This window comes from Pogona vitticeps, chromosome 1 (genome assembly GCF_051106095.1).
Source record: "Pogona vitticeps strain Pit_001003342236 chromosome 1, PviZW2.1, whole genome shotgun sequence".
NCBI lineage: Eukaryota > Metazoa > Chordata > Lepidosauria > Squamata > Agamidae > Pogona > Pogona vitticeps.
The window spans coordinates 134,708,406-134,724,771 of NC_135783.1; the positions used below are offsets into that span (position 1 = coordinate 134,708,406).

A 16,366-nucleotide genomic window follows, 5' to 3' on the forward strand; every position below is an offset into this window, starting at 1 on the left:
GTGGTATTAAAGTCAGAGACGGCCAGTTCCATGTCATCAGCTAGGTTGGCAAAATCATTTCCCTTTCACCATCGCTCAGCAGTTCTGCTGAACTGCACCCTGAAAAGGGTGGTGTCGGTGGCTCCCCTCCAATTTTTCAGGCCTCCTTGCTTTTGAGGAAAGGACTGAGCAGTTGCAAAGGGAGAGTGTGAGCATTTTGACTGAATGTTGGTGGATGTTAGGCAAGGATCCAAGAAACTGCACTGGTTCTTCATGTGAAACAAAGCTCGTGTGTGAATCAAAGCATTGTTTAGCTTGCTAGAGCTTGGCATCAACCTACAATTGAGATGCTTAATTTTTATTCTGTACACTACTTATCATGCGTGGTTATCTACTATCATGCAGTTAAGTAAATCTTCACTTCTGTAAATATAACAATTATGCCTACTGTTTCATTTTGTTTTAGATGGTAGAAAGAACTGAGAACGTATTAGAGCTGTATTAATTTTAAGTATTGAGAACTTGAAGCAAAACTCCCCTACATACCTGAGATCCTACATTTCATAGCTGGGGATCCATTTTTGTTTCCAGCTACAGCTTATACACTGGCAGTCAGCTTTCTCTTGAGTGCTCGTTAATACAGACAAGCTCCAACCTTTACTACTTATGTGTTATTTCTTTTCCAGATTGGCCATATTGAGGGAGAACCTAATCGGAAAGGAGCTTTTCCTGTATCATTTGTGCACTTTATTGTTGATTGAATAGGTGGAGAGATGATCCATTTCGAGATTTCTCTGAGGCTTCCTGCCTATAATTGGAGGCTTTGCAAAGATATTTCATGAAGTGATACACAGTTGTTGATGCATTATTAGAAATGTCATGACAGAACTTCAGATTTTCAGTTTGACCATGGAAGGATTTGGCTTTGTAAACAGCAGATCCGCTCACATATTTTCGTGGTGAATTGAAAAGCTCCAAAATACAAGCCACTGGCTCAGAAATATATGGAATTCAGTCCAAGTTATGTTGACAGCAAATCCCCCTTTGAAACTTCCTCAGCATCCTAGGCAGCATGGTTTCTGGCTTCCTTAAGGAAGGACATTTCTGGCCCTGGGGCTCTTGATTTTTAAAAGTAGGCAAACCAGTTGAGCTATGAGACTAATGGCTTGACTACACCAGCTATTTTACCTTTCAGGGCCCATTTTGGGGCCTGTGATGCATATCTCTTCTCTGTTTGCACTCAGTGTCTCGAGCCCTATCTCAGGACAGTGCAGCTGCACCGAATACTCAGATTTTAAGAGTGACAATTTGTCCTGCTTTTAGTACACTACAAAAATGAGAGGATATAACATAAAATGGCACCCGGGCATTGAGAAGTTGTGCGCTGATCCCTTATTGCCCTTGTTCACATCCATTGTGTATGGTGAACTCTGCTGACCAGGGAGTGGTGCTAAGGAGGGAGGAGGGTTGGACTGCTTGGTGGCAGTACACGAACCTCCTACCAGAGCCCTGACAAATGACCCCCAAGAGAAATCCCTGCCACAATGTCAAAAAAGAAATAGTTTTTTAAAAATGAAGAGCTGCTTCTTCAGACAAGTATAGTTAGAATGTGTAAGTTTATAATACTGATTTGGGATGTATTTATTTTTAAATGCTTGGATAGAGAGGACTGAGAGTGGCAGAAATCAGACCTTATGTAATGCCCTGATAATTCACCTGAGCTATAATTGTGTGGCTACCTATGTGAGTACATAGTCATGGGAGAAGTACAGAGGGGTATGCTTTTGCACTCACCCATCCTTACTCAGAAGAACCACCTTTCTTCTCTTTGGTGACTGTCTATGCAGGCAGGAGTCTGTAGAACTGGGCTCTTGCAGGACCATCTGATGGAAATCTGTTACAAAAATTGCACTGATTCCAGTGCCCTGGCTCTAGCAGTCCTCGGGTGCGAGGAACACTTGCACTCATGTAGAATTGAGTCTGAGGGGCCAAAACTGGTTGCATCAAGAACTATTAATGTGCCTAAGAACTTGGCAGCTCTTTCCCATCGATGAAACCAGCTGTATTTTCAAGAGACTATTCTACCAGGACTTATGGGGTTTGATCGCTTTTAGCTGCTGATATAGGCTCTAAAGCCCTATTCCTACAAGCAAAGTGACAGGAAATATTTACCCTATGTTGGCAGGGCTGAGGGAGGGACTTCCCTCAAAAAATGAGGACTCCTCCTCCCATACTCCATTGGCCATGCTGTGGCCAGCCATCTCTGGAAGCTTAAAACCCCCTCCCCCCCCCACCATATGGGTACTGAGCAGAAAGGCCTCATGGTCCTTTCTCTTCTATCTACAGTGAAGAAACAGCCTTAAGATGGGGGAGCTCTCCCACCCCCTATGGCCTTACCTGTGTCCTTGTCTGTCATCCACCCCTGCCAATTTCCAACCTAGCTTCTTATGGCTCACTCTTTCCCCTCTGCTCTTCGCAGTGAGGACTGAACTTTCCAGAGGATCATCACTTCCTCCCAGTAAGGAAGTTTTGGTGCTTGTGTCTTGGCCAATCACATATTGCCCTCAGAGGGAGAGAAAAAAAAAGAGGTCCTGCTCCCTTGCCTTAACCTTGGAGTAGTCATTTTAAGACGGCACCTATGACGCAATCACATGCAAAAACTGCATGTTTCAAAAACTGCTATGCCGTCCAGAAATGGCTGGGACTACAATCCTTAGTGTTTCTGATAGTTGGCTTTGCTGGGTCAGGCTGATGGGTGTGGAGGGTCATGGTTTGCCCACCCCTGTACAGTATTACTGTAAATTCCCACCATGGGTGAATCCTCAAGTTCCTGACAGGCCAGAATAAACATCATTCCTATGCCATCTGCAAAAAGCACACAACTAAGGCCTCAGGTTTTCCACCGTCAGCCAGCATATCTAGGTAGAAACTGAGCTTGCCATATATCTAGCAGATTTTCCTCTTTGCTGGAATCTTGGCAGCCAGTGTAAAAGGATAGCCGTTCTGCCACTGGTGATCTCTAGGCATAAAAACTCTTAGCAGGGAATAATCAAAGTGTTTGAATACTGGGAACATATAATATACAGACATCAGATAGAAAAGAAATAAAATAGTTGTATTTATTTATCCAGAAGCTTGTTCCAAAAAAAAAAAAAATCCCCATTCCACAAAAGAAATATTTTAATAGTTTGATGTAGATAACTAGCTTTAAATCCTGAACCTGTTCCACCTCATATTTTGTAGATGTGAGGTCATACTTTTTCTATACAAGTATGCATTTGGCATGTTTTATTCTTTGGTCTTATTTGAGGTAACAAAACCTCACACCAATATTATTGGTAAATAAACTTAGCTGTGAATTGTTCCTCAATTTTATTCAGCTGTCCTTTTCTTTGGAAACAGAAGTAATGGCGCCTAGATTTTTTTTAAAAGCACATTGTGGTGGGACAATGTAGTAGGATATTGATCCAAGTGCTAATGTAAACACCACTGTCCTGCAAGCAGTTCAGTCCATGTTTGCAGATTCACACTGTATACTGTGTACTTTGGAACATGGTAGTTAACACTGTTAATAATTGTGAATAGGTTTCATAATTCCAAACAGATAATAGACTATTACAAAACATAGCAATGTCCTTTTAATGTTTGTATATTGTGATATTGTAACAGGTTTTTATTTTGCATATGCTACCTAAAATGTTCACTGGTAGCATAGAATTAGAATATCAATGTCCAGGTCACATTGGCTTTGATCACAGGTTTTGTGACTATTGTATCTCTAGATTTATCAAGAGAACTTTGAATTTCTGACTCAGAAATTATGTATATATCGGCTAGCCATAAGTTGAGACAGAAGGGGGGGAAGCCCAGTTGGTATATTTATATTTGTCAGGGGGTGGCAATAAATGCCAGTTCTTACCCTTTATGCCTTGCAAAAATGGTACATTTGAGGAAAAACTTTGTCAAATGTTTGGCTGCAAATCGGTTGGCTTATGTTGGAAACTCACGTTAATACGAGCTGTTGCAATGTTTATGGGAGCAAACTGGAATGTTTAAACAGTTTTGTTGCAAGTTTCAAAGCTAAGTCTGCATATTCAAAGTTCCCACTAAAATATGTATGTATATTAGAAAAGTAGTTTGCCACTACACATTTATTCAGATGCTGATGGATCCAGTTTGGCTTTTGACACTACTGTATATGTTTCTATGCTGGTAAACGCTAGAAGATAAATTGGCACATTATTTTGCACAGTTCACTTATGTACAGTATTTTTCAACACATAATCTTTCAAATGCGATCATGTGCAAAATAGCACTTGGAAATGTATTTGGCCCATAAAATTTTCACTGGCTAGGATCCAGTGAGTCAGATTTCACTAAGTATGCCTCATGGCTGAGGTGCACCTGAAGGAGATGCCTGGAGTCTCATCTCGGTTTGAAAGCTTTCCAGTCTCCTGCCAATATCTAAATCATGGTCACTGGAAGTTTTTTCAGGAGCATTTTCTCACACTACTGTGATGATGACCATAGGCTTGTAATAGACTATCTTTAAAATCCATTTTGTTTTTTAAGGCACTGTTTGACAATCTACCTTATACTTGTCAGATATCCTGGTAACATTTGTTTTAAAGCCAGATATTACAATTTCCAGGTCATATCATATTTCACAGCTGGCAACATGGAATGATATTTAGCAAACTATTGGAGAGCACATAAGATTACTGTGTTAATTATTTTTAAAAGGGGCATAAAATGCAGCTCAGAATGCTACTTGAGATGTGTAATTTTTCAATGTGATGGTTTTGGATGTTTAGTTGCAGAGCAACTGTATGCATTGTATAATCTGAACCAATTCTTATTTTTAGTGTCTGGATGCATTGATTTATAATTGGAGCATGATTAATTTTACTTTTGTTAAACCAGTCACTTAACTGGAAAAATAAACTACTTTTAAGCCTCCTCTTGATTTAACTATTACTGGATGCAGAGATACAATGAGCTATCTATTGAAAAATACAATGTATAGTCATACGTTATATGTACAGTGGGGTCTTGACTTGAGAACTTAATCCGTATTGGAAGGCGGTTCTCAAGTCAAAATGTTCTCAAGTCAAATCTGCATTTCCCATAGGAATGCATTGAAAACCATTTGATCCGTATCTGCTCTTTTCCGTCCATAGAAACTAATGGGAAGCTGCTATTCCGCCTTCGACCACTAGAGGGGGATATTTTGTTTCTTTTTTTTCTTAGGTCAAGAAAGGTTCAGGGAAGGCAGGGAAAATACAGTCCAGGCAGTACAGTACCAGACAGTCCGAAGACTGTCTCCCAGTCCACTCTCTAAACGCTGGGAGGAGTGAGGAAGCAGACAGGCACCCTTTTCACTGGCCAACAGTTAACTGAAAGTTCAAATTTTGCACTTTCCCTGCCTCCCACGTGGTTTTTTTTCAGTTCTTAACTCAAATCTAAGTACTTAAGTCAATATTTTCCTATGAGAGGGGTTCTTAAGTCAAAATGTTCTTAACTCAAGCCGTTCTTAAGTCAAGACCCCACTGTATTCTAAGTCTTATTTTAAAAGCACATCACTTCAACTGTAATCTTCACAGTAAATTCCTGCTTTAACCAATTGTTAAAGAAATCATGCTTTACTACATGAACTTCAGATGTTCATACAGAGCAAGAGTAAATGATAGTAACTAGCAAGACACAGCTTTCATGAACATTTTTTATTCAAATATAGAAGAAAAAGATAATCTGCAATACTTATTGCTCAGCTTTAGACATCACTGTACAAGGTCATTAAGCATGACCTTAATGTTATTGGCTGGACCCTTAGCAAAATAGTTTAAAACAATGATTTTTCATAACACCTCTAATGTTCCTTCAAAGTGCTCAAACAGTTCCTTATTTAAGAAATTAAAATTCCCATCTCCTTTGGAATACTTGTTTCGATTCCCGTTGCTACAGGCACAGCAGCCAGTACTGCCTCTCCATATGAAGTGCAGCTGCAGAAATTCAAGGCTTGTCAGATGTTAAGACGGAGTCAAAGGCTGTTGACAACACCTTACAAATCGCTTGTGCTTGTTCCTGCATTTTAGAAAGTAATGTTAGCTTTCATCAATATGTAATTGCACCCAGTCTTCTAGGACCATGTGAATCGCTCCATTACATCACATGTTAATGAGATTCGGTTGAATTCTGAACCAGAAACCAAAGGAGGTTGATTGAGGCACGTTCAGGAGTGTCTGAAGCAAGGCAAGGCATTCTTGGAAACTGGCAGATGTTCACATGCTTGTATCTGCCCCACTACATACTTGATACTCATCCCTGTTCCACTGCCATTTGTGTGCCTTTTGAATATGAAACAAAAGCAGTAGTTGCAACCATCATTCCCTCCTAGTCCCTGCACCAATCCTTCTGCAAGGTGAGTTTTTTTTGGGGTGTGTGTGTCTTTTTATGCAAGATTTGAAGTAGGCGATGAGGCAGTGGTGGTAAAGGGAAGTAAATCAGATTCCTCTCTTCTGAAAATATAAAGGTACATAGCCTGAAACTGCATACATCTATTTTTCTGAAATTGCAGACATCATCTCTTCAAATAAAGTACAGTGGTGCCCCGGATAGCGACGTTAATCCGTTCCAGGATTAACATTGCTATCCGGATTCTTCGCTATCCGGGCGGGGAAAACCCATAGGAACGCATTAAACTCCGTTTAATGCGTTCCTCTTAGGGAAAAACTCACCGGTAAGCGAAGAATCCTGGATCCGGCCCCCATTTTCGCTGCCCAGTAAGCGAGCGCAGGGCGTGAAAATGGTGCAGGCGGCCATTTTCTGCACCCGGCGGCCATTTTGGAACCTCCGATCACCTGTTTCCAAAATGGCCGCCGGGTGCAGAAATGATTGCAATGCAATGTTTAGCCTATCTAAACATTGCAATGCGATCACATTAGCGACCCCAAAAAATGGGTCGCTATGCGGATTTTTTGTTAAATGGTGCGCTCATTAAGCGAGGCACCACTGTAATGCTATTTCGGCAAATTTCATTTAACGCTAACAAAAAGTTATAGCTGTCTGGTGATTTACAAATGGCAGGCGATGGAAAGCATAGAACATTTGGTTTCCTGAACTGGAATACAAGCCAAGGTGAATGAGGTGATTCCAAATCAATGGAAGTTGACTTGGGCTGCTTTCCAAACTAGAGTCCAAACTGCTCCTGTAGTCACTGTAAACACCTAGTACAGGTTCTACTTCACTTAAATTTCAAGCTGACCTATGTTCATCTGCAACATATTGGTGAAACAGTGCCATCAACCTATAAGGGTGACAGACGTACAAAATTCTCAGTGCACATGTTTGTTTGCTAAAACAGTGTTGCCTCTGGGATAGCAATCTCGTTTGGTAACAGAATTGCATTTTGAACAGTTTTTCTTCTTTTGAAGAGTAATCACAAGTGCCAGCACAGGACACTACTGTGTGCTGAAATCCAAAGCTAGTTCATCTTCCCCGCAATATACTGTAGAGGCGGTTCATTTTTTGGCCAAACAGGTGTTTGGCGCTTCAAAGCCCTGCCTCCTCCAGCAGACGCCCACTTGGAGGCAGCACCTGGAAGAGGCAGGGCAGGGAAGCCAGGCAGCTACCTCTTGAGTGGGCACCTGCCAGAAGAGGCAGGGCTTTAAAGCACCAAACATCAGTTCAGGCCATCTCTAATACAGTGGTGCCTCGCTTAACGGGTGCCCCGTTTAACGAATAATCCGCATACTGATGAAGATTTTGCGATCGCAAAAGCGATCGCAAAACAATGTTTTCAATGGGGAAAAATCGCTGATGGGCGGGGCTTCGGGAGGATGGGGAGGGGGAAGGGATTCCCCTCCCCATCCTCCGGAGCTGTCCTGAAATGCCGGCTTCAGCGTCAGCTTCGGGAGGGGAGGGGGAAGGGATTCCCCCCCCCCTCCAGAGCTGTGCTGAAATGCCAGCTTCAGCGTCGGCTTCGGAAGGGGAGGAGGAAGGGATTCCCCATCTCCGGAGCTGTACTGAAATGCGGCTTCCCCCAGCTGACCGGTGGCGGCGGTGGATGAGGGGGTGGCTGGGGGAAAGCCAGGAGGCAGGGCAAGGCCCGGGTGTTCCGGCGGCCCTCCTCCCGGTGGCGGAGACGGGGGTGAGGGGTGCTTCGGGGAGAGCTGGGAGGCAGGGCAAGGCCCAGGTGTTCTGGCGGCCCTCCTCCCGCCGGTGGCGGCGGAGACGGGGTGAGGGGTGCTTTGGAGAGAGCCGGGAGGCAGGGCAAGGCCCGGGTGTTCCAGCGGCCTTCCTCCCGAGCCCTCGCTCGCCCGCTGCCCAAGGATGCCTGGTGTCTCCCGGGCTGGCTAGCTGGCTGGTTGGCAGTGCTTTGCTATGATCGGTTCCCTGCTTGAGGAACTGATCATGGCAAAGCAATGCTTTTTTAACAGCTGATGGGCGGTTCCAAAATGGCCGCCACTGTTTTCTGGACGGATTCCTCGCTTACTGAGGCAGCGAAAATGGCCGCCCCTATGGAGGATCTTCGCTGAACGGTGAGTTTTTGCCCCATAGGAACACATTAAACAGGATTTAATGTGTTTCTATGTGGTTTTTTGTTCCATTTAGCGACTATTTCACATAGCGACGTTAATCCTGGAACGGATTAACGTCGCTATGCGGGGCACCACTGTATACTGATTATCTCATTCATTAGCATGTGCAGACATGATCTCACTGCCCCCTCACATTATGAGTACAGTGAAATGGCAAGCCTGTATGTTTGAAATTGTAATACAGTGGTGCCTTGCAAGACGAATGTAATTCGTTCCACAAGAAGCACTGTCTTGTGAAAAAATTGTCTTGCAAGGGAACCTTGCAAGATGAAATTTTTTCATCTTGCGAGCATTGGTCTTGAAAAAAAAAATCTTGTGAAGCATGGCCATAGAAGAAACCGTCTTGCGAGGCACCATAGCCATCGCAAAAACCAATTGTGTTGCGGGTTTTTTGTCCTGCGAGGCATTCGTCTTGCGAGACACTACTGTATACTGCAGCTATAAAAATAAGTCACAGCTGCTTCTGACACTATATTTGGCTTCTCCATTTCTTATGGGTTAGAACAACTAGAAGACTACCTGCTCTGCTTCATTTCATGAAGGTATAAACTTTTGCCCACTACTTTATCCCTCAAATCTTCAAGCACCATAAAATCAGAGAGTGAGATGAAGAAAATCATTATGCCAAAAAGGGAGACAAAGTTACTTTCAAAATATCAGACTATAATATCTCTGCTGTTTGTTATTAGTATTGCATCTCCTACCAAAGGGTAGGATAGCAGCAGAAAGAATTACTGTATACTTATAATTAACAGGATTCAAGCTGGTTAATTCACAAATAAGGGGGTGGGGGACAAGTGTGCCACAGATCATGTGCCAAGTAGGAGGCAGCACTATTCCATTCTTACATAATTTCCTGGAAGTTTCCCCTGGTTTTACCTCTGGTCTAGCAATCCAGAAAGCAAGCTATGGGAACGACATCTGTGGGAATGGTACACAGAGCAGAGTACGCATTAAATTGCTTTTTGTCAAGTCTACAGTGCCTGAAGGGTGGTCTTGACGGATGAACCTTACCAAACTATTGCACTGGTATATCCAAAGATTGTATTCTTCACAGCTTGCATCTGTTGTCTTCAAAGCCAGCAGACTCTTCCCAGCCCCAAGGCCATCATCATAGCAGACCATGCAGACAATTAGGTAAAGAGCATGTCTATGCAAAACATCCTGAAAATTCCACAACAACTTAGAAATTCACATAACACACATTAGTTCTATATACTTGCTATTCATCAGAACAATATAAGCATTTGTCATAAGCTTTGGGAAGGAAACCATTATTTGCTAAAATTGTTGGAATTCAGCTTAAGAGCTGTTCATAGGTGATTTTAAAAAATCCCTTAGCAATAAAGGAGTGACTGACCTTTACATTTCAGGGTATGAAAAAGAATCACAGTTCCCCAGAAGTGTCTGGTTAACTTCATATTGTCCAAAGCTTATTTTGAATTGCCCTAGAAGGCTGATAAATCCCTGTGCAGGTATACACACCTACCACAATTTACCTTAAGAATTGGGGGAGGGGTAGCTCATGTGGCCTTGAAGACACTTGGGTCCCTCCCCCAAAGCATCACTAACACAGGAGCTTCTACAGACAGAACAGAATTCCTTAAATTATTTTTCTTTACATTGGGGTCTCAATTTACGAACTTAATCCGTATTGGAAGGCGGTTTGTAGGTCGAAAAGTTCTTAAGTTGAATCTGCATTTCCCATAGGAATGCATTGAAAACCATTTAATCCGTATCTGCTCTTTTCCGTCCATAGAAACTAATGGGAAGCTGCTATTCCGCCTTCTACCACTAGAGGGGATATTTTTCTGGGTTTTTTCCTTAGGTCAAGAAAACGAAGCCAATTTTAAAGCATGTTTAAAGCATGTTGTGCTGATTTTTTCAGCACAAAGACACACAGGCAGGAGTCTGGAACTCACACCTCAACCTTTTTAGGCTGAGCAAGCCTCCGGAAGCCTCTTCAGAGCCAGCCAATCAGTTGTTAGGGGGGGAGGGGGGCAGGAGCAGGGGAAAAGCACAAAATGGCTGCCAGGCTCCCTTCTGGGTGTCAGCTTTTAGCTGTTTCCTCTTTTTCCTGCAGTACAGGGGCTACACAGGCCTGGTAAGTGACTTTCTTTTATTGATTTTTAAGTTTCTGACCGTTTCCCCCCCCCTCCAGAAGCCTCTAAGGGGAGGGAGGGGGCACTTTTTTCTTGTTCGTAACTCGAGGGAAGTTCGTATGTCGAGTCCTTATTTCCCTATGGGGCTGGTTCGTAAGTTGAACTGTTCTCAAGTAGGGTCGTTCATAAGTCGAGACCCCACTGTATTCATGATTTGGAGGGTAATATGCAGCCTTCAGCTGTTGATGGTCCCCCTCTTATTTTTTATTTCAGCCCTCCCCTTGGCACTTAATGAAATTTGGAAAACAGAATATTTGAAAAGCTTAAAATTGGCAGAACAGGGAATGTGGAAAGCGAGCATTTACCTTTAAAACAAGGTACATAAAAAGGGCAAAATTTTCAGAGCCTTCCCAAAGGGCTCACCTCCTTGTAGGTGTCTGCTATTTGTGCACCATATTTGAAGTTGAACAGTAACTGTTTTCCCCTACCACTGTGCAACCTAAACCTGGTAGCAGGAGGTGTGGCTCCTTGCATCCTCACAAGTTGACTACTCCTGGTTTAGGATGTATAGAAAAGCAAATCCAGTAGGGCAGAGCGAAAGAAACTTTGTAATTCACAATAAACCCACACATAAACCCACACCGTTTTCTCAAACCATAAATCACTTACATACTGGTCCAAACTTGTAACTTTAATACCGTATTTGGAAACTCCCATAACAAATTCCTCTTCTCCTGGAACAAAAGGTAGCTTTCCATCTTGCTTTGGAAAGAAACAAAAGAAATACCACATCACATACATGTGAGCATCTCCAATTAAGTTACTAAACATTTATTCTTTAAAAACTTTGGCAATGAAGCATATTTCTTACAGCGTACAGTACATTACTGGAGACCCACAGGCCTAAATCCAACTGTTGGTCTCAGTTAAAACAGACCAACTAAATCCATGAAACCAGTTGGGACTTACACCACAAGATCGCATTATGCAAATCCATTATACTACATTTCATAGGGGTCAAAATGCTTTTTCTGATGGACAATAAGTAACTAAAATGCTTTCTGCAGTATTTTATTCATCAATCAGATGTACTATGATCAAAGCCAGACTATTATATCTTTTATGTGTTTCTGCTGTTTGAGAAATAAGAAGGAAATTTGTAATTTGGCAAACGCAGACAATTCGCGTATCCGTATAGTCTGGGGCCAGCCAGATATCTTTGAATGCTGCAGCAGACATTTTGTGCATCATTTATTTATTTATTTATTGCATTTATATGCCACCCATCTAGACATAGTCTACTCTGGGCGTCTCACAACATACAAGATAAAAACAATTTAAAATATACACAGTTTTACATTTAAAAAACAAAACGATATAAAAATAATATCGTAAATTTACAATCACTGCTCACATTTAAGCAAACAGTTTTCCAACCTTCTAGCTCTGCTTCCAAGATGGATCAAAAGTGGCTGCTCAGAATGTGGGAAAACAGGAGATTATCTCTCAAAAACAAAAATGGTTCACCTGCCAGTTGCTTTGAAAACCACAACTGTCCATAAAAAGACACCTAAAGTGAGATGTTCCCATTCAGTTTAGAAGTACTGTAATGCGTTCAAAGAAAAGCTTTACCTGTGCCACATCTATATAGTTGATCAAGTCTAGTGGGCCCTCCATAATCTTGCTGTCATTAAGCTTCAGTTTTTCAATGGCACCAACATATTTAACTCTAAATTCTGCACAGGTATCCAAATTACTATTGCTCTGACCTACAAAAAAAATCGTAATACTGTACTGTATTTCATTACATCATCAAGTTGCTACACTAACTCACAAGGTTGTGAACTCCACAAGGACAACTAGAGATGGCAATGTCTAGGAAGAGAATAAAAAATGTTAGAAGGAGTATGTGTGTTGAAGAGTAGGTAAAGTAAGGACCACAACTTCCCCTCTGCTTTAAATAAGGTCCCATTGATGCACCTTCTACCTGTGGCCTGAGTTTCCTTTCTTTTCAGTCTGCACCTTCAATGTTAACTTTTTGCTTTAAAACAGATTCTTCCCTTTTGAGAAACTTCCCTGCTTTTTGAAACAAAGGAACACATGGAAAATCATCAATATTAAAATATTAAAAGAACTGTTTTTATTGAACAACTTAAGGTATGACAAATATTTTTAAGGCCACTCTGTAATTAAACAAAACATTCAGTCAACAACAACATAGTATCTTGGACTCATAATCCAAAGCAAAGCAGATAAATGTCTGTCAACTAATTTGAGTTGGTTCTCTAAAGAAGCCAGACTGATATATCACGTAGGTACTGTACATGTCAGATCAGCCTTCCCAATAGGATGTTGGTGTGCAGCCATACGCTTCCAGCTCGGAAGTGCAGTGCAGAAACAGAGATATTCCGCCAACAAGTAGGTCTACACAAAGATAGGAATAATCACAATTTTTACTACATAATTGCCACTCCATGGTTACTAGCACAAACAAGAGACATCAAATTTCAGAATGTGGGAGGACTGAGAAGTATCAGTGAATAAAAAACAATAATGAAAATGTTGCCCAAAAAACAGTGCTAGCGCTGTCCACCCGCTGTCCATTCTGAAAGTTCGTTTCTACAGTTAAGATAATACAGAAATTCCTCCTCTGCCATACTTATGTGGTGCCTAGAGCCACTATAAAATGAGAAACAGCAAATATTCCAATACTATACCTAATACTACAAACAACCAAATCATGTTTACTGAATAATATCTGTATGCATGTTTACACAGGCTGCAAATGTTTGATTATCTTCTGCTTATAAACAACATTATCTGCTCAACATATATGTTCATTAATGTAACTGCTATTTATTTCCAACACTTCTTTAAATAATCTGACAATTTAATCTAGCCCACCATCAGTTTCATACCTGAACTTTTTGTGGAATCTGTATCCAAACTAGCTACGGTACTAGATCTTGAAAGCCCTCCAAGACTGGAATCCACTGACTAGGAAAGGAAAAATAAATACGAAATACTATTTAGTCCTTCTAGTCAAATAACCTCTAGAAAATAGCTTTCTTGCAATTCACGCACTCAGTTTTGAGGGGCAGAAATTAAAATGCATTAAATTCATATTACTTTAATAATACTGATTTTAGGAAACTTTTTGAACAAATTCTTGTCCATAGTTTTTCCACATATTTTGTTGTATGGCAGTTTCCAATCTAGCACAAAGTTATGACTGAGGGCTTCCTTGTGCAAGTTTGGAAACTGTCCAACAGCTTATACAGTGGTGCCTCACATTACGACGTTAATTCGTTCCAGCGAAATCGCTGTAGAACGAAAACGTCATAAAGTGAAAATTAAAAAGCCATTGAAACGCATAAAAACCTGGTTAATGCGTTCCAATTGGCTAAAAACTCACCGTCCAGCGAAGATCCTCCATGGGGGCGGACATTTTTTGGTGCCTGTGCAGCGAAAAATGGCTTCTAAACACAGCGGGGAGCCATTTTGAGCACCCGGCAGCCATTTTGAAAACCCGACAATCAGCTGTTTTGATCACTGGGAAGCGAAAATCGGTTCCCAAAACAGGGAACCGATCATCGCGCAGCGAAATCCCCCCATTCAAAACATCGTTTTGCGATTGCAAAAACCTCGTCATACTGCGGATTTATCATTAAACGGAGCACCCGTCTTGCGAGGCATCACTGTACAACAGACTGCTGTGCAAGCTGAGGAATCTAAGAGGCTTCTGCTCTTTAAAACTGTTTTCAAAAGAAACAGGGAGAAGACATTTTAAAAAAATAAAACATTCAAAGAAAATTTTTCCTCCATTAACTTGCAAAATCATTCACCTTTAAATGTTCAAAATGTGATGCTGGATTTGCCTTTCTGTATAGGAATACCAGTTTCTCATCATCTAAGACAATGGAACAGAATACATCTTGCCTCAGAACCCTAGACATCTGGATTTTGAGACAATGAACACAAACCACGCACACATTTTAAAATGTACAAAAAACATGCTTCGACCAATGCACAGTATGTTAAAAACTGTACACCAGAAAAACAGATGTTCTCAAACATGTGCATTAATGTCCAGGTTGAAAAAAGTCTCACAACTTGACACAAGTAGTAGGGCAGAATGAGAAAGCCATTGAAATAGATTAAGATATAAGATTCTCATATTGTCTGCTCTAAATTCTGCTTGCTGCGCAACTTTCTTAGATAGATCCATGTTACATCACTCAACTTTATAATTTTGTTTGAACAAAGCCATAATACAGACTATAATACAACTGCATGTTTAGCAACGAAAAGATTTTAAGAACTCTCCCCTACAGGCAGTGTTGTTTCATTCATTATGACACATTTCTCAGAGGATCCATATAATTGACAGTATGACAGAAGCATTTAGAAATAAAAGATTTACCTTAAATGATCATAAGTGTGTAAGGTTATTATTATTTTATCTAACTTTTTCACATGAGCAACATCGACATTATCCACACTTTGAAGGAAGCTTAGGCCAAGAACTCGTTATGCGAGGCACCACTGTACCTGTTCAGGCAATTGTATATTTCCTGGTGGTGTGTTAAGAGAGCTGACAGGCACAGACAGTGCACTCGGTACCAAGTTACAGAGTCAGACCAATGCCTCAGCATGTTGAATTCACTGCTTCGGTCTTCGAGGAGCCTGGCAAAGTACAATCTCACCTTGCTTTTGGTACTGATTTCACTGCTCTGCGAACTGCTGCTGCTGTGCCGTTTCTTCCCTTTCCTGAACATCCTCGATCAGGGCCAGCAGCCCCGGAAACGCGACCGGGAGAGATTAAGAGAGAAGGCCGGCCGGCCTCACACTACGAGCAGGACGACGCCACCCGCGGGGATCGGGACCCCGCCGAGAGGCAACGGCTTGGAAGGCGGAGGAGGTTCAGCCCGAGTTCAAAGGACGGACTCTCGGGGGAGGCTTCGCCCATACCGGGCCGCCGCCATGCCATCATCGGCCGGCCGGCATTTCTCCTTCCAAAGGCGGCGAGGTCCCTGAAGGGGAAACCCAAAGCGGTCCCAGTCCGCCTCGCCTGACCTCCGACTATCCGTCCCCGAAGTCTTCTCGGGGCAACAGTGGCCGCCAGAAGGGAAAGGGTGTCGAGGGCGAGAGAGAGGCCGCAGGGCCCGCAGCTCCGGCCTTCCTTTAGGGGACGGACCAGGGGGCGGACGGCCCTCCGGCGAAAGCCATCATCCACCACGGCCGCCCAAACGGAGGCTTGGAAACAACGCCAAGGGGCAGGGGCGCCTCGACGCGCCCCCCCCCCCCACAGCCACACACACAGTCTTCGAGGGACAGGCGGGCTCGCTTCCTTTCCGATCCCCCTCGTCTCTCCCTTCGACAGCGGAGGTCTAATCGGGAGAGCTTCGCCACTGGGCTGCAAGCTGACCGTTGAGAACACGCCCCCGCCCCGCCCCGCCCCGCCCCCACCCAGCTTCTGGTAGGTCTCTCTCCGCGCGCGCCTCCCGGCAGCCCCTGAGCTCCAGGGGGGAGGGGAATCGAGAAGGGTCTCAACCCCCGCGTGCCATTCACGACTTCGAAACACCCTCCTCCTCCTCCCCCCCTTGGCGGCAAAAGCCCGAAGCCCAGAGAATCCTTGCCCCACCGGCTTTCCTTCCGGGGTCGCACCCATCCCGGCGGGGAACT

The 16,366-nt window shown here is 42.9% G+C and overlaps 2 protein-coding genes across 9 annotated transcripts in view; one reads left to right on the forward strand and one right to left on the reverse strand.

Moving 5' to 3' along the window:
- The window catches only part of ASAP2 (ArfGAP with SH3 domain, ankyrin repeat and PH domain 2), a 147,741-nt gene extending 142,803 nt beyond the window's left edge, over positions 1-4,938 (forward strand). For all 3 annotated transcript variants that reach the window (XM_073001454.2, XM_020796609.3, XM_020796610.3), the window contains one exon: positions 666-4,938. In XM_073001454.2, coding sequence (XP_072857555.2) covers positions 666-740 — 75 coding nt within the window. In that variant the 3' untranslated portion in view covers positions 741-4,938. The remainder of the gene's footprint in view (positions 1-665) is intronic.
- A 749-nt stretch (positions 4,939-5,687) lies between these two features.
- Positions 5,688-15,599, reverse strand: ITGB1BP1 (integrin subunit beta 1 binding protein 1). Of its 6 annotated transcripts, XM_073001417.2 has the most exons (7): positions 15,388-15,599; positions 14,527-14,637; positions 13,600-13,678; positions 12,314-12,450; positions 11,351-11,443; positions 9,594-9,743; positions 5,688-6,063 (listed from the first exon to the last, which is right to left on the reverse strand). In XM_073001417.2, exons 1-7 carry the CDS (start codon positions 15,457-15,459, stop codon positions 5,992-5,994), a joined length of 714 nt encoding a protein of 237 aa, XP_072857518.2. In that variant the 5' UTR covers positions 15,460-15,599; the 3' UTR covers positions 5,688-5,991. The 6 variants fall into 6 exon arrangements, with proteins under 6 accessions (XP_072857518.2, XP_020652272.2, XP_072857530.2 ...); XM_020796613.3 differs by lacking the exon at positions 14,527-14,637; XM_073001429.2 differs by lacking the exon at positions 12,314-12,450 and having other exon boundaries at positions 11,351-11,439.
- Positions 15,600-16,366: the final 767 nt, after the last annotated feature.